Here is a 16632-nt window from a genome sequence, read left to right on the forward strand (position 1 = left end):
TTTGAGGTCTTGAATCTTGGTGTGTAACTGGGTATCTTCCAAGAGAGGTAGGGGTAATCTATACCTGAAAAAATTAGGTAAGTCTTGATTTGATCTTGTTAAGAAATAATTGGTCTGATTTTGACATAGGTTTGTTTCATGAGAACATGTTTGAAATTTGGATACTAACTGTTAAAAAATTTATTCTACGATGAATATCAATCTTTAAAAAAAATTACTGGAGAGGAATCATTTTAGATTTTTCCCTTAAACTGAAAGCAATATCGGCTGCCAGAAATGTATCTCCATGTTCTTATCCTTCTCACCATAACATGACAAAAACTGGTTTTCTGCTTGTGCAAATTCCGCATAAACAAACGGTAGCTGTCTTGTTTTACAAAGAAATGGAATTATGGAAACCCCTAAAAATGCCTATGCAAATGATGGGGATTGAGTAACAGCCAAAGCAAATTAGTACAAAAAACTCCAGTCCAAACCCTTGTCTATATTGCAAACTCGACTTCTCTTCACACAACTCCGACATATTTTTCTTTCGCGTTGGAGTAACACCCTTCTGAAATTAGCCTTTTAAAGTCAATAAGTTCACTCTAGGTCTTGCTCTAGTAGGATATCTACATGATGACATATATTCTCCATCCATCTGGGGATGCAACACCATATAGATGGAGAAACGTCACAATTTATAAAAATTTTGGTTATTCATCATCCTCCGGATCAAAGTCTTTAACCTTCACATCTGCGTCTTCGCCAAACTGAATGCAATTGTCTATTTGAGCCAGCACATATTTTATACTGCCACACAGGTCAAACTTACATTAGTCAGTAAGTATGAAATATTGGGCCACCATTCAAGCTACCCGAGTTAACTGTTTGTCTTTGACTATAACAAAGAGAAAGGCCTGAAGAAAGAGACCAAAAAGTAACTAGAGCAAATATAAAAGTTCAGATACTGCTTTACATAATGTAAAGAAGCAAGCACATTATCATCCTGTTAATTTACACCCATAGCTTCAAATACTGAAATTTCATAAACACATGAGGCATAAATGAAGAGGGAGAGAGATAGCGAGATACCTGCTTTCCTTCCTCAAATCTAGTGGCACAAAACTCACCATGTTATATTCGTCCACCTAACACAAACATATTATATCATACTTAATAAAGCCAATAAAATTCTGATAAACTAATGCAAAGAGATAAGGAGAAAATTCAATCCTTCTTTTTCAGGAAAAACTTAAGTCCGACAATCATATAATTAAAGCTCACAACATTCTCTTGAAGTTAAAGGCTAACAAAAACTTCATTGTATCACACTATAAAATTTGCTACAGCTTAACAGTTCCGCAATTAAAAGAGTCAGATAAGTTTATAGCAGAACCATAAGACCAAAATCCAACACAAAAAATAACCATTAAAACCTTATATCAAAGAGAAATATTTTAAATGAAATGACTCTTTAAACTCAATAATCAATTGGCAGCATTTAAAGTTTTTTTTTTTTCCAGATAGAAACTGGCAACTCTTATGTACCAAAAAGGCTTTTGGATAGAAATGATCAATCACACTGACACACACTTTGGAGGAAGACATTTTATGGGCCTGGTAGGATCTTCAAAATGCTCCAAGAGACTGATGGACATTGTTCAATCAACATCATGTAAAGAATGTGAATCATCATTAAAGTTTCTCCTCTATTAAATTATGCAATCAAAATGGCGACAATGACTTCCGAAGGAACTAATTTTGATGGACAAAAATAAATTTTAGTAAACCTGAAAGTTGCTTCATTACTTACCAAATCAATTAAAGATTTATTAAGCTTGGCAAACTGTGGAGCCATTTGTTGATTCAACTGTGACAACAAAATTTGAGAGTCCGGATTCAAGTAGCTGAACTCCAGACAGATATTCAGATTAGAAATCCAAATTGTAGAAAATCTCATAACAAGCTGGAAAAACTAGTTAAAGATTAAGGATCTCACTCTTCGAGATCTCTTTTGTTTGTCACAAGGTCCATTTTCGTGAGGATGTTAACATGGGGCAACTCAAGTTGGATCATTGCCGAAAGCGATGCCATACACCCACTTATAAATTTTGTCACATCTGTGATGAACTGATGCAAATAAAACAAAAACTTCAAGGGTCAAGGAAGTAAACAACAAGGAAGGAAGAGAAAAGAGGAAAGAATATAGCTTGAACAAACCTGTGAATCAAGCAAGTAAACAGCACAAACATTGAAATTCCTACGCTTCAAGTGCTCTGCAAAGTTCTTGAGCACAGGCACATGTGAAAAAAGTTCTATCTGGCCTGTAATACATTCGAAGTTTAGGAAAACCAATAACAGGTGGTGGAGTATTGGAAAGAAGCATATGTACATGCAGAAAAAGTGTACAAATATATTTCTAGCCAAGTTACTCAGCGTTAAAGATTCAAGTGTAAGGAGATATGGACAGCAAAATTCGCTAGACCTATATTCTGGTCAAATAAGTAATAATAGAATGAAAAAAAAGGCATAAATGGCATATTTTTCAAACCCATTTCAAGCTATCCCATACATGATGATAGGATTTTGGGCTCAAGATATTTACTCTAATTTCCTGCACATTTACTTCTCCTAATTAATGTGAGAATTCTAAGCTATTGTCCAAAGCAAGAGGAAACACTCAGGTGCTGCAAAGGTATATTTACGCGCGGCACTCCAAATTTCTAAGATGACATCAATTCCCGATTTCCAGCAAAACATTGTTAGAGGCCTTTAGACTGAATTTGTTATAGGTAGCTGTCCCTTCAAAGAAAACTTTTTGTTGTTTTTTCCCGTTAAATTGCACATCCAAAAAGCAATGTATTGAATATCTATCCTTTCATATAACACAAATTAAACAGACACACTAACATGGAAAAGAAGTTACCTGGGCAGTCAAAAACTAAATAGTCATCATCCATATAATTGTCTAATTCTTCTGTCAACCAATCGTCCAGACTGTCTTCGAGATGTCTTACCATGGAGGTTAAAGATGTTCATCACTTAATCAAAATGAGAAATGGTGCTAACAGAACACTGAAATTAAATTTATTCCTCTCTTTAACTGACTCTACAGGTAAGTGGCAAAACAATACCCTAGTACTGTGTGAAAGGTAGAAATTGAATTCCCAACATCAAAGATTTCTAAGGTGGTAGTAGATAAAAAAATGCAACAGATTACATTTTAGTTACAATGAATTGACTAGTAATTAAACAAGAAGATAACAAAACACAACCTTAAGGCTTTTTGTGCTTAAAACCCCACTCTTCAGAGAAAGGGAAAGTAGTCTCCTAATTCCAACTATGAATAAGATTATGCAGCAACAAGAATTAACAGAAAAAGGATACTCCATGCAGTACATAAGACCACCATTTGGACCCAAGCCAAGTTCCTCCATAACATCATCTAAAGAAATGAGTTCCCTAATATCTGCACACAAACCAAAAAAAACCACCTCTGGAGGAAGATAAAGAAAAAGCTTAGTTGGAAGGAATCAGGCAACAAGGACTCACCCATGGCCACAGGATAGTCAAAGTTCTCTGCCGCAGGATCCAGGTTAACAACATGGATCGTTCGACCAACAGTTTCACAATGCTGGTACAAAGAAGAGCAGTATGTCGACTGATGGAAAAGAAACAGAGACAATTTAGTGTATAGCAATCCATAATAAACCCAACTATGGAAATGATCTAAGAGGTCTAGTAAGCTTGGCAAACCAGTAAAACTAAAAGTTTAAAACCCTATGTACAGACTAATATAGAAAGTCACCTTGCCACTGCCTGCAGGGCCAATAACAAGCTGTGCATAGCCCATGATTCTTTATGCAGCCGCTTCACAAATTTAAAATGGACAGAGAGAATTGAAGATCCTAAACGATGCAAGGATTGCAACGGTTATATAAGCAGTGCACCAAACACCCACAGAGAACAAGAAATTCAAACAATCAGAGGAACCCATAAACGCCGGGAAGAGAGAACATGATTAGAGAACCTGAATTATCAAATACCAAAAATATACAATTTGTTCAGATTATTTGCTTCACCATACACTTCAAACAAAAATACCCTCTTTTTTATTTTGCATTTTCATTTACACTTCAGGTAACAGATTATTCAATCCATATATTTCAATTAATAAGATTTCAGAAGAACAAATAGGAAAGAATACACAAATGGGTTTGTTGACCTCAATGGAATGATTGGATGTCAAAGAAACGGGTAATAGAGAATTTCGACAAATCATAACTTACCTTAAAGCTCTAGATGAAATGAGTTTTGCTGAAGGTCACCTTTAATAATCAAGTGGATTAGTGGTTGGGTGTTGGAGGGGAAAAAGGAAAGATGATGAGAAGCGAACGTGTGAGAGAATCAAAGGCGACTTTGTCTACCAGACGACTCCTTTGACTGTAATTTTTTAATACCGGACCAAACCAGTTTAGGGTTTTTGCCTGTTTACAGGAATACCCAGGGAACAGTAGCTGGGTTGGGTTAGGTTGGTTATGGAGTTTACCAGTGAAAGGCAGGCTCTCGGATTCACCAGATAAAACGCAGCGTTTTGTATCCGAGATGTCTAAAACGACGCGTTTCGGTTTCTTACGGTGGAACCCAACCTCCAAAAAAGAAATATCATTTTATTTTAATATTTTTTTTACCGCAAAAACCACTCGCTGTGTTGGCGTCTTATAACCTTGAAACCAGACGGAGGGAGGGAGGGAGAAAGAATTCCACCACCGGTGAAGTGAAAATAAAGAAGCTTGTTTCCAGCTCCGGACCACCGACGATTTAAATCGCACAACGAGAAAGGCGTTCATTCAAATTCTTCAAGCATTTTTAAAATAGTTTTCTTTCCTCAATTACAAAAGCACGAAAATCACTTCTAATTTCTTTCTCCCTTACTCGCTGTTTTCTTCTTCTTCTTTTTGGTTTTTCAGAAACCCTAGCTGCGACCAGAACAAGGTCTCTTATATGTATATATGTCATGTTTGCTTTTCATTTTTATTTTAAGATTATGTATTTTAACTAGTTGTTCATAGTTACTGGCTCTTGTTATTTTACTTCAAGGCCTGCACACGCTATTGTCTCGTCTTGGAAGAAGGAGCTGGTAATTTTTAAGCTTTAGATGTGTTATATATATAGCAGCTGTTAACTGAAAAAGAAGCTTCTGTTGTTGAATTGCGGAGGTGTCAGCAATGAACTACCTCAGTTTTCATCGTTTCCTTTGCTTTAGGTTTAATCGGGACTTCATTCGCCAGCCGCTGTCCCTTCTTGCTGTATAAATCGTTTGGAGTGGAGGGTATTGGTATTGAGGGTTTACAATGGTTAAGTTGTTTGTATTGGAGCCAGACTGGAGGAAATATGGGGATAGTGAATCTGCCAAGCAGATAATATCTCTTCTAAAGAAATTAGAATCTGTTATTCGGTCAGTGGTGACTTCTGGAGGTCGGTCAGAAGCTCGATTATGGCTTCATAACACCATATCGGGTATCACTTCCATCACTCCCCAACAGCAGTGTGAGCTTTTTGTGAATCTGTTGAGATCCAAATCAACAAGGAGAGCTTTAGCATCCCAACTGATGCAAATGATTTTTGAGAAAAGGCCACGAAAGGCTGGGTCTGTCTTAGCCAAAAAAAGTTACATTCTTGAGAAATTCTTTGAAGGTATGACTGTTTTCTTCACTGCATTATGGATTCGTCATTTATTAATTTTTTATGGAAATTCAATGCACTTTATTTTTGTTTAACCTCAGCGGAATGCTTAATTCCATATTGGTAGAAGCCCCAGTCGGCAGGTCTCTGCCTTATATTGCAGTTCTTAGTCCTTACCGTGGTTCTTTTAGCATTTTTTTGGTCTCTCTAGTGCTCAAGGATTAATTAATTTGCTGGACACTGGACAGAGTTTGGAATGCATAGCATTTCGGTCTTTCTGTAAGTAATTCTAATTGTTCTTCAGTTGTTCAATGATGCAGGAAATCCAAGGCGTATTCTTCAATGGTTTTCTAATTTTGCTTATGGTGCTGGCTCTGAGCACAAAAGAGGTGCTAAAGCATTATCACAGTTTGCTTTTATGAATAGGGATATCTGTTGGGAGGAGCTTGAGTGGAAGGGAAAGCATGGACAGTCACCAGCAGTTGTTGCTACAAAACCCCATTATTTTCTTGATTTGGATATCCAAAGAACAGTTGACAATTTTCTTGAGAATGTGCCTGAATTTTGGTCCTCAGATGAATTTGCTGAGTCATTAAAAGATGGTGAAATTTTGTTCCTCGATACCAAGTTTTTTGGAGAACTTTTTGTTGATTTGATGTATAAAGAAGACTCACAAGATGTATGGGAAGTTATAAAGGAGTTTCTTATGGAGGAATCTTTTGCATATTTGTCTCATCATCTTCTTGTCATCCTTGAAGAGCCTGATTTCAGCAGCTTCTTGGAAATGGTTTGTAAATATATCAACCCGGTAATGGATCCTAAGAATTTTGGTTATTCATCTTTCTGGCCTGAGGTTACATTTTCTAAGTTCCGTGATTATGAATCAATTGAGCAGCTGCTTCTGTTAAATGCTGTTGTCAATCAAGGACGACAACTTCTTCGGCTTGTAAATGATGAAGAGTACAGCAATGTACGAACAAAAATTGAAGACATCATATCAGAAATTTCCACTGCTTCAAGCAACACAGATAACTTAGCTTCAGTCCTTAAAGAATGCTTCAAGATGAAGATGACAGAAACAATAAAATTATTGGGACTTCTATCTTGGGTTATGCATTACAGATTGTCAAAGGAATGTCTGACTCCAGATTCCTGGGAAATTTTATTTACAATAAATGGAATAAGTTTTAAGACAACTAATAAACATGCCTTGATAGATAATGATAAGTCAGACGAAAGCGAGCCTGGACTAGATCACAGAAAATCATCTAAAACTAGACGCAGGAAGAAACATAAAAGTAGAAAGAAAAGGAGAAGGAACATTTATAATGATGATGATGACAGTGATAATGAGCTGCTGGATTTTGATATGACAAGTGGTCAACAGAGTTTGCAACTGCATAGCATGAGTTGGCTGCTCTCTACTGACAGGTTTTCAGCATCTTGGACAAATGTGAGTTTATAAGTTTATTTTGATGATATAAACTTTCTTGCATTTTGGTTAAGAGACACTATCACTACCACAGTTTTTGAATGTTTTATGCTAATTGCTGGCACCCATTCCCTTGGCTTCTTGCTTCTGGAGGATATGAAAGGTCTCCTAGGGTGTTGTCAAGTGTAAACATTCTGGCTTCCCTATTTCAGATTTCAAAATAAATTGTGAAAAATGGTGCCAGTTTAGATTACCTGGCTTACAGGCGTAGTCACAAGGATAAAGATTGATAAACATGGGTAGAGGAACCTTCATTTCATTTGAGAGTTTGACACAGAAAGATCTGTCTTTTTATGTAGTACTCACAACTGTACCTTTTCTCTGATTTTATACACAAAAACACCCACATGTTTTACCAAATGCACTGAATTTTGTTAATTGTTATTCCCAACATTCTTGATAGTCATATAGATGAATTACTTTCCTCTTCATACTGCTTTTGTTAAGCCTAAATTACTTATATCTGTCCTTTTCTGCTGTATCTTATAGTTGCAAATCAAGAGTATCGTTCTTCTAGTAGACCATGTTAGCTAGTTTGCTCATCATCAAATTGTTTTCCAGGTGGATTTACCAGAACACCTCTCAAGGCATTGTTTTGTAACATGGATGAAGTGGGTTGTTGCCAGGTGGACTGATGCGGGTTAATTTGCCCCAGCTCTGTGAATCATACATGAAGTGGTGGGATAACCAACAATATCCACCTTATTTGGATTCTTATGATAAAGTGTTTAATGGAATTTGATGTTGTTCCTTTTTTCTTAGTTTTCTTCTCATAGAGATTAGTTGGTATACTCAAGTTACACAATTAATAGATTCATTCTTGATTATCAATTCAGAGAATCTCATCAATCACCATTTCACAGGGAGAAGTAACCTTAGTGGACCGTAGCAGTCTTCTGGATAGCGATATTTTTCCATTTCAACTTGCAAACTTGGAATTCACATGACAAATAGATGTCATAATGGTGTGTATTGATCTTAACCAAGTGTTTAAACTCAAATAGCTTATATACTCGGTCTTGAGCCAAGTATTGAAACTCAAATAGGTCGAATATCTGGGACAGGATTACTTAATTGTGGTGATTTTCAGGCTGGTGCAACATCATTTGTTTTTACAGGAATTCAACTCAGCAGTTACCATTTGACAAGGAGGGGTGCCTTTTAAAAGCCTAGCTTCTTGGTAAAAGGTACTCACGAAGCGGCTATAGGTCGTCAACTTATCAATTGAATTAATATCCAGCAGATAATTGTCTATAATTTTTAAGTGACTGAAACGGAGCCCACTCTTTCTTGTGTCTGCTTGTACTAAGGAGAAACTAACAGTTATTTCCCTTCTCGGAAATAGATTATGGAGCTGAGTTTTGACAATGGGATGAAATGGATTCAGTTTGAGATTGAGGAAGCTAGCACCCTAAGACCTCACTGATCAAACTGGAAGCATCTTGCAGAAACTTATGTTGGAGTAGGAAAGTTCTATTAATTGCTTCCAGAATAGCTACAATGGAAGATTCTTTTTGGCACAGTTCAGGAATTTTTGGTCTGTTGCAGAATTGCAAAGTTCCCTGATTGGAAACTGATCTTAATGTTCGAAAAAATATCAGCTGATCTATGATGTTTTTCCAGGCACAATTGGGCTAACATCTCCTTATCAAAGGGAATAATAAACTTTATATTATAATATATGTTTATGCGTATACCGCAGAGGAACATATTCGCTAAAAGTTAACATATTTCTTTCAAGATTAGACCACAGTCGACTATCCCAAGGCATGATTTCAGTGTAGCATACAGGACTTTGATGTGCTATTAAAATCTCTAAGGAATTTCCTTCCAACTTTTAGCTGTCCTTGATCTTCTTGCACGGTATGTAAAATTTTATTTCTGATGGATGAAATTAGCCAAGTTGACTACCCATTAACATTTCACAGTGAGCAGGATGATCAGTCCAGTTCGCACATGGTAAAAATATGGGCAGCCAGGATTCTCGTGTTGTACACAGTACAGGAATTTGTAGCAATTTACAAAGTTTTTTCAATTATTACAACAGAGAAAAAGGTCTGACTCTGAGTGGCAACTCAAAAATCTTCACTGCTGGGCATCCACGCAACTGCAGTCTCAGCATCATCAAGTCCTACAGGAAGAATACAAACATGTAATTGAATCAAATCTCCCCAGGGCATTTTTCATGAAACTTTTCTGGCAGACTTGTCAATAAGGCAATCAAAAGAATTCAACTTGACTCCATTTTCAGGTGAATAGCAGCTCAAAACTTCATACATTTCAATATCCTAATCTTTTAACAAGAGAATAATTGCCAGTAGGACGTCTGATTGCTAACACCCATAATTGACACAAAGCACCCATGTGGATCCACAGGAAAGGGAGACTTCCGGGAGTTTCACCAACAGTATTTAACAAGGAGATCAACAGTTTACCACATAAGATGGTGTCAAGGCCAACAGTTGATTCTAAATTTTCAGAATCTAAAAGTTTTAGTGCTCCATGCTACTAAACACTCGTTGCTGGCCAGTAACTTAAGTCTAGGCTACGTGCTACCATCTCACAGAAAACTGGACCTGGAAATTCGTCTTCATTAATTCGTACTGTATGTCTCTAGCAGCAAACAAATAACAAGAAAAGGCAGTGCAAAATAAAAAAGTAGTGATGGCTGCTCCTACAGCGCACTAAAACTGGTTGCAATATCTTCAATTCCTCTTCCCGCTATTCCACTAGTGAGGGGACTTTTAAACCAGAAAGATTTTACCCTCCTAAATTCCCAACATAAGAAAAATGCCCCACAATATAGTGACTTTGAACATGCCCCATTCTTTAGTCTAACCATTAGGTATCTGTTGACATGCCCCGTAAATCAATCATGCCAGTTTTCCACCTTTATGATTCAATGGTTTTATAGAGATTAAGAATATGTCCTTTAATTTCACAAACTTTAAACATTTCGATGAAGAATTAACACGTGAAGAAACACTGAGCACAAGTTGCTTGCAGCATCTGCTGCATTGTGCTACGGAAAAGAGAACATCTGCGAGTAGAATTTGTTTTCTTTAGTTTTTCAGGATAACAGGGAATATAGCACATCTTGGTGCTTATAAGACGTATCCCAGCCTAAATCATGAACATCTGCGTGCATGATACATCTCCGTTCCCATCTGGAGTTCTCGAACACGACACCCAAAATGAAAATAAAATAGACGAAAGGCATTCCAACCTTCATTTCCAGCTAAAGTTATTCAAAGAAGAAAAGCCAACACGGACATTATTCCTAATAGATCCAGCACAGAGCCACTGGGAAGAGATGTTCCTGAAACCTCATTCAATGCTGTTCTGGGCTCTGCAAGAATATGAACATAGAAAGACAAAAGAACTACTGCTGGCTTGAATGATTGTTCACACTTGCACATACAAATTTAGGACATCATAGGTCTTTTCCTAACCAAAAAGGTCACTTTACATGCAAAACTTTCACCCTCTAAACCACTCCATATACCCATAAGCCAGTTTCTGTTTCAAGCAACCAAGTTATAATGAAGATTTGCTTTCTCATTTGATGACATTTGGGTTTTTAGATTAAAATTAACCCCTCATGCAAGTCACTAAAACGAGGGCATGTTCCCAACATTTTCATCTCCATGACACTTATATTCAAACTAGATTAGCACAAGAATTGGCTTCAAAAACAGAAAACTATCTTGCAAATACACCTAATGACCAAGCAACAATAAGGAAAATATAGAAATAGAGGAAACTTACCTACTGATGCACATGCTGGCAAGCTTACATACTTGGGACATGTGTTTCTTTTGGACATATCGCTTGAAATGATGCAGTCCCGAGGCTGCAATGACAAAAAGATCTCAGAATACACAAAATATCTCCAAAGGAAATTCAACCATTATTACCCTTCTGCCTCCATCCCCAGGAGAGGTGGAGAGAGAGGAGAGGGGGGGGTGGAAGGGTAGTGGGAGATTCCATTGGAAATATAAAACACTTGTTGCTCATTTTATTTCATGCTCTCTTAAGGGTTTCAATCATTGACACTGGTACAAGAAGAGTCAACCTTAACCCTTGGTCCAGGAAAAGTGCATGGTTCTTCAAGCTCCATTTTAAACAAGCAGCAGAGCTGGCATAATCTAGATTGAATCCTGTTTCTGAGTTTAGATCATATGTTTTTACGTAACCTAATTCCAACTAGTTAATTTGACATCCAATGGCCGTATTTACCGATACCATACTCTGCTTAGATAACAGTACCTAAAAATAGAATGAAGAATCTAAGCAACTGAACAACGTATAAGCGTGGGAGTAGGACTTGTTTTTGTTCCTATAAAAAACTGGAGGTGTTTGACACTTGAGGAGACAGCAATGGGTATAAATGTCATAAATTCTGGAGTAGCACATGTATGCCTACAAATGAAATTTGTGTCTGTATCCACAAATAACAAAAAGAAATTATGAATTCAAAACAGACTAAGTGCCAGAATCTAACCTTAAAATCCTTATAGAAGCACAAACGAAGTTCCTGAACTGCACCTTTTGAGCAAACTAGTAACGGGGTCGTGTGAAAAGCATTTTCAATGGCAGAGATGATACCGCCAAGTGGATATTTTTCAGTATTAGATGGAACATATCCAGCTTCATACAGTACATTCTAGCATCCAAAATTTGCACAAAGATACATAATAGTTAGACAATTGCACAAATAAATTCCAATATTACCCATTAATATTTAAAGTCAAAATGTGAAATTAAATAACGGTGTGCCTAAACAAACAAGAAGATAAGAGCAACTTACATACAAAATGAGATAGATAGAAAACCAAAGGGTTAGAACTTAATAGAAGAGCGGGAAGATAAGAGATGTTTCTCCTTTCTTTGAGATAAGAGCCTAACCTTCTTATAAATCTTGAAGATTATAATTCTTTGTTTCCCAATATTGTCATGTGCACCTTACAAAACTGACTTAATAACATGATTATGTTACTTAAACTTTGTCTTTTTGGTTCAAACAAGACCAAATGAAGTTAGGACCACCAAAGAAATTAAAGGAAAGCTTAACTAGTGACGCCTGGTTTTGCGCACTAAACTCCTATGTCGACATATAGATTCTATTTAATTTCATGGCTTCTTTTAATGGATTGGATGGCTGAATCACATACTCAAATTTCAGTCTTATAATATCTCCTGGACCAAAACAACTTAATAGCTTAGGCAATTACTGATTATTATCTTATAATTTTTAATATTATTTATGAATGATTTGCAGTAGTCTCAGATTGCTAATTATGTAACCAAATCAAAACATTCTATATAACTAATATGACCTTGGAAGTTTTCATGGAATTTAACTAATATGATCTTGAGAGCTTTTATGTTAGGACAATTTAAAATTTCATATCTTGTAATTCCGCATTTTAAAATAAAACTCTGTGGTTTGCTTTGAGACAGTTAGTACCTTGAGGTTTCATAATAAGTGAATAGGAATTATTTTGTTAACATTATTGCATGAATCTTGCATGCATTTAAGATTCACCTTTTGTAAAGGAAAAAAAAAATCTCTCTTTTTTCAATGTTCTCACAAATGATCAAGTATCCAACATAAATTATCTGTATAACATATCAAAACCCTATAAGTTACAGTCAAATGTCATTTTTTTACCAATACCATATTCTTTCAACAAAAAATATTGTTAAAGCTTACATGATATTCATGTTAATTATTAAAATAACATATTTACCACTTTTGTCTAGAAGCAAAATATCAAGGTCCTAAACTATTAGAAACAAACTACAGGACTTCAATTTGACATTATCACAAGAATTTATTTTGATGTTGATTAAACCACAATGGTTGAACTATAACTTGCCCTATATTTATAATGAACTAGATTGAAAAGCACAAGTCATAAACAATATGGCAATTCACACCTAAAGCTTTTGCTTGAGCATGAATAGAGACCAAGAAAGAGATGAAAGCTTTATGAGCAAAATCAGCTTGTTGAAGACTTACAGTAACATTATATTTGAAGTAGACATTGAGAGTTGTAATGAAATAACTGTACTCATCTCGAACTACTGGAGAAGAACAAGTTCCATGCTTCTCTGCAAGAAACCAAACATAGGAATAAAGACTAAGCTAACAAATAGAAGAAAGTGATTGGCAAATTTGGAATTTTTTTTCTTATGCACATTGAAGTTTCATTCAGCAATAATTTCGCTTCATAGATTTTTTTTTCTGAATTAGTTTGCATCAAAATTATAACTGAATATGATGCACATAGGATGGTTGCCACCTGTTGCTTTAAAGATCCCAAACTTCTCTTCCATATATTACACCTAAAGATTATTTGTCTGTAAAGACAAGTTGCAATAGTCACACCTCATCACAAATAATGGCAAGTAGAGGGATCCCATTTTGAAGAAAACAGCATATCTTAAACAAGGGCAGTTCATTATTTTTAAATATATAAATTATAGAATTGAGCTTTTTCTTATCAATTTAAACTTTTCGAATCATTTAAAACGCAATCAGAGGTGAGGTTGGGTTCAAACAACAAGAATTTCATCCACTTGTTTTGTTATTCACCCATCTGTTACCCACAATTGAGCTTTCATAGTGACTTCATGAATATGTGGTTAGTTTACATCAGAGACCTTGTTTAAACTTCTTATTTCACTTGTGTGTGTGTAGGTATGTTAAGACTGATAAAAATTGTGCTCTTTCCAATGACTTAAAAGTTTTAGGATAGTTGGTCGGCAAAATAACAATTTAGTACTTACCATGATAACAATTAGGAAGTTTACTGCTGATCTTGACTATCCAAGCGAATCTAAAGAGGCTAAAATGGACAACTTTCACTTTTGATACAGATGTATTTTGATATCAAATGATATGCACATATTCGTCAAAAAATTCAAGCAATGAAGTTCTTTTTGAAGTGTCAGTCTACTTCAAGATAAAATGTAGAAATGAATAAATATTGATAATTATCATAACAGAATGTTGTGTTGAAGACTTTTACCCCACTGCCAATGAATATATCCCAGTTCGGCATCATAAAATCACAAGAAAAAACACCATCAGATCTGGATCCTGACAACTGATAGTTTAATATAACAGACTGAATCAATAACATGATAACCACCTCATGAGCCCAAAAGGATCCTTTTCCACCATGGCAAGTTGATGGTGAGCTACAACTTAAAGATGGCCAGTACTTCTCAAGGGTGTCGAGCAATGTCGTGATCTGGCAATTACATAGAGAAATATGGTTATGACCAAGTACTGAAATAGCAAAATAATGTAACTCCACAAGATATAAGGCATGTTAAGATCAGCTACATGGACAAGAATGAAGAGAAAACAGCCATAAATGCTAGAGTTCCAGAGTCTGGTATTAATTTCTTTAGGAATATGATACATTGTGGTATGTATATAGTCAAAACAACATATTTTCAATGCCTGACAAAATGCTTAATTTTTAAAAAGAAATGACGATGTAAGATCAAGTGTCAAAAGATAATTGAGTTCTTGAAATGGAAAATTTTCACCTTCATGGGTAGCAAAGTAAATCTTAACAGGTAGTTCTCTGATAACCAAACCCATGTGTGAAAAATTGTAGGTTCAACTAATCTCTACAGGGATGGACCTGAATATTTGAAAAAATAAAAGCTACTCCAAGTATTTCTTGTAATAATTAATAAAAAAATCAATGCAATATTGTACACAATTACAAATTTGCCTAACAAATTAGCTATCAATGCCCACAATCATGGCCAAGTCTTGCGGAAGGCTAGTCCTTGCACACTTTTGCACAACAATATATATTTAAGGTCCACAGTGATGAATTTTTAGAGGTGAACAAGGTCACTTGGTTATATTTTGCAGTGTACGTTTTTAGCTTCATTGTTCTGTCATCTGTTTCATCACATGGCATATATTTCCTCTTCCCATCTTAAAGGCGTGCAAGTTTCAGTAAAGGAGCATTCCCCAGTTAAATGAACTATCCGTAACTGTAACTGAATGGCATACCTCCTTTTCATTAAAGGTAGACCCTGTGCAGCAAGCAGGCCAGGTGCCATCATTATAGTCTGGCCATAGTCCATCTGCCTCACAAGTATGGATGAATGTTAGAATGCCTCATTCAACGATCCCCATAGCAAGTTCATATAAAGGTGTACCATCTAATAGAACATTTTGGAAGTTAGAAAATAAGACCCGTTCGGTTTCACATACAAACAATATGCTTCAGTTTCATGCAAATGTTAAGAAACTCACTAAAACGCTTACAATTTTGACACCTTTCCTATTTTAGGGGCAGCTTGTCTTCAATAATTTCTGATCAAACATAATTTATGTTATTGCAATCAAGAGGGGAAAAAAAAGAAAAAAAAAAAAAAGAAACCAAGTCGCAAATATGCTACAGAAGAGGCCCCAAAAGCAAACATTTGAACTCCGCAGCGAAGTAAAACCCATATGTTGGGGTTGATGCTTCTACACTAGCATAAATCATTTGTTGCCTTGTACTTACGGATTGTGAATTCAGTTGGAGCATTTGAGCTGAAAAAAGAAGAAACACCAACAAATATGAGTCACCGAAGTTCTAAGTTTAAACAAATCATCCGTTAAGCTACGAAATAGAACAGTGCCGAGATGCCAGACTCAACCAAGGAACGACGATACTCAAGGAAACAAGTGCAAAATCACTTATTAAAACAGGCACAAACATCCCATTACCAGATATTAAAACATGCATAAATGAACTAAACCATTCATATTTCTGAGAGATGGATTTGATTTCACATATTGCCAATCAACGCCACGCACATGAAGATGACGAAAATCAAAAACAAACTCGAAGTAATCAAATTCCGTCTGGTGTCTTTTTAATTAACAAATTGCGCGAAAAAGACAGGAGATACCCTCGGCAACAGGCATTTTTGGAGCAACAATGGCGAGTTCGGTGACAGACGGTGCCAGGCCATTGCAGGGATAAAGCGAAGTAATCAAATTCTCTCTGGTGAGAACTCCCCGCTACTCTGCCATCGTCGGCATTAACCTCGAAGAAAGATGTTGTTGCAATAACCAACGGGATAAGCAATAATTGATGGAGAGAACGAGACGCTGAGGCAGAGAGATCCGCCATTGATACTCTCAAATTCCGATCGTTGATTATCTAATTCTTGCCACTCAAGACTCCTTTACTCTTGAATTAATTAGTATGGCTGTTGATGGGTGGGCCCTGAAGGTCGACCCGGTTTATTGGGCCGGGTCTAATAGTGGATTTGCAAGTTTAAAAATTATTTTAGGAATATTCACTTTCCTAAAAGATTGGATTCCTTTTTTCTTCCTTTCCCATTTCAATCTGCAAGCAGCCAAATTTGATCACGTCAACAGACGGTCAAACCTACCAAATGAACTTGCACCTCACGCAACGTCAACACAACAGCAATGCTTG

At 36.1% G+C, this 16632-nt stretch overlaps 3 protein-coding genes across 12 annotated transcripts; 1 reads left to right on the top strand and 2 right to left on the bottom strand.

Moving 5' to 3' along the window:
- Nucleotides 1-312: 312 nt before the first annotated feature.
- LOC110821599 (P-loop containing nucleoside triphosphate hydrolases superfamily protein) lies at nucleotides 313-4554 on the bottom strand. Of its 4 annotated transcripts, none has more exons than XM_088215790.1 (10): nucleotides 4272-4554; nucleotides 3791-3890; nucleotides 3535-3643; nucleotides 3370-3478; nucleotides 2909-2994; nucleotides 2203-2306; nucleotides 1982-2112; nucleotides 1796-1889; nucleotides 1075-1130; nucleotides 313-792 (listed from the first exon to the last, which is right to left on the bottom strand). In XM_088215790.1, exons 2-10 carry the CDS (start codon nucleotides 3833-3835, stop codon nucleotides 696-698), a joined length of 831 nt encoding a protein of 276 aa, XP_088071916.1. In that variant the 5' UTR covers nucleotides 3836-3890; nucleotides 4272-4554; the 3' UTR covers nucleotides 313-695. The 4 variants fall into 4 exon arrangements, with proteins under 4 accessions (XP_088071916.1, XP_088071915.1, XP_021907191.1 ...); XM_088215789.1 differs by having other exon boundaries at nucleotides 3791-4012; XM_022051499.2 differs by having other exon boundaries at nucleotides 3370-3451; nucleotides 4272-4547.
- A 114-nt stretch (nucleotides 4555-4668) lies between these two features.
- On the top strand, nucleotides 4669-8788 carry LOC110821597 (uncharacterized). Of its 6 annotated transcripts, XR_015817791.1 has the most exons (8): nucleotides 4669-4977; nucleotides 5055-5122; nucleotides 5249-5679; nucleotides 5988-7120; nucleotides 7721-7837; nucleotides 8023-8124; nucleotides 8250-8346; nucleotides 8505-8788. XR_015817791.1 is itself a non-coding variant. In XM_022051495.2 (4 exons), exons 1-3 carry the CDS (start codon nucleotides 5337-5339, stop codon nucleotides 7802-7804), a joined length of 1560 nt encoding a protein of 519 aa, XP_021907187.2. In that variant the 5' UTR covers nucleotides 4669-5336; the 3' UTR covers nucleotides 7805-7837; nucleotides 8023-8788. The 6 variants fall into 6 exon arrangements, 1 of the variants encoding a protein (XP_021907187.2); XR_015817789.1 differs by having other exon boundaries at nucleotides 4669-5122; XR_015817790.1 differs by having other exon boundaries at nucleotides 5055-5679.
- A 224-nt stretch (nucleotides 8789-9012) lies between these two features.
- RNS2 (ribonuclease 2) lies at nucleotides 9013-16385 on the bottom strand. 2 transcript variants are annotated; one of them, XM_088215788.1, is made up of 9 exons: nucleotides 16097-16381; nucleotides 15706-15734; nucleotides 15207-15280; nucleotides 14320-14421; nucleotides 14197-14200; nucleotides 13185-13276; nucleotides 11664-11825; nucleotides 10928-11012; nucleotides 9013-9290 (listed from the first exon to the last, which is right to left on the bottom strand). In XM_088215788.1, the coding sequence occupies exons 1-9, from the start codon at nucleotides 16318-16320 to the stop codon at nucleotides 9235-9237; spliced, it is 828 nt and encodes a 275-aa protein (XP_088071914.1). In that variant the 5' UTR covers nucleotides 16321-16381; the 3' UTR covers nucleotides 9013-9234. The 2 variants fall into 2 exon arrangements, with proteins under 2 accessions (XP_088071914.1, XP_088071913.1); XM_088215787.1 differs by lacking the exon at nucleotides 9013-9290 and adding an exon at nucleotides 10201-10508 and having other exon boundaries at nucleotides 16097-16385.
- Between the last annotated feature and the right edge of the window lie 247 nt (nucleotides 16386-16632).

The sequence above is a fragment of the Carica papaya genome, chromosome 3 (assembly GCF_054855325.1).
Source record: "Carica papaya isolate Zhongbai chromosome 3, ASM5485532v1, whole genome shotgun sequence".
Lineage (NCBI taxonomy): Eukaryota > Viridiplantae > Streptophyta > Magnoliopsida > Brassicales > Caricaceae > Carica > Carica papaya.

Excerpts from the sequence above, each read along its gene's own strand:
- LOC110821599 (XM_088215790.1), bottom strand. The coding sequence starts at position 3,835 with ATGGGCTATGCACAGCTTGTTATTGGCCCTGCAGGCAGTGGCAAG. Across the intron at positions 2,995-3,369 it reads GGTCTTATGTACTGCATGGA|ACATCTCGAAGACAGTCTGG; the intron begins GTATCCTTTTTC and ends CTCCATGGTAAG. Across the intron at positions 2,307-2,908 it reads TTTAGTTTTTGACTGCCCAG|GCCAGATAGAACTTTTTTCA; the intron begins GTAACTTCTTTT and ends AATGTATTACAG.
- LOC110821597 (XM_022051495.2), top strand. The coding sequence starts at position 5,337 with ATGGTTAAGTTGTTTGTATTGGAGCCAGACTGGAGGAAATATGGGGAT. Across the intron at positions 5,680-5,987 it reads TCTTGAGAAATTCTTTGAAG|GAAATCCAAGGCGTATTCTT; the intron begins GTATGACTGTTT and ends TCAATGATGCAG. Across the intron at positions 7,121-7,720 it reads TTTCAGCATCTTGGACAAAT|GTGGATTTACCAGAACACCT; the intron begins GTGAGTTTATAA and ends ATTGTTTTCCAG.
- RNS2 (XM_088215787.1), bottom strand. The coding sequence starts at position 16,320 with ATGGCGGATCTCTCTGCCTCAGCGTCTCGTTCTCTCCATCAATTATTG. Across the intron at positions 14,422-15,206 it reads CTACCTTTAATGAAAAGGAG|ATCACGACATTGCTCGACAC; the intron begins GTATGCCATTCA and ends TGTAATTGCCAG. Across the intron at positions 11,826-13,184 it reads ACTTCAAATATAATGTTACT|AATGTACTGTATGAAGCTGG; the intron begins GTAAGTCTTCAA and ends TTTGGATGCTAG.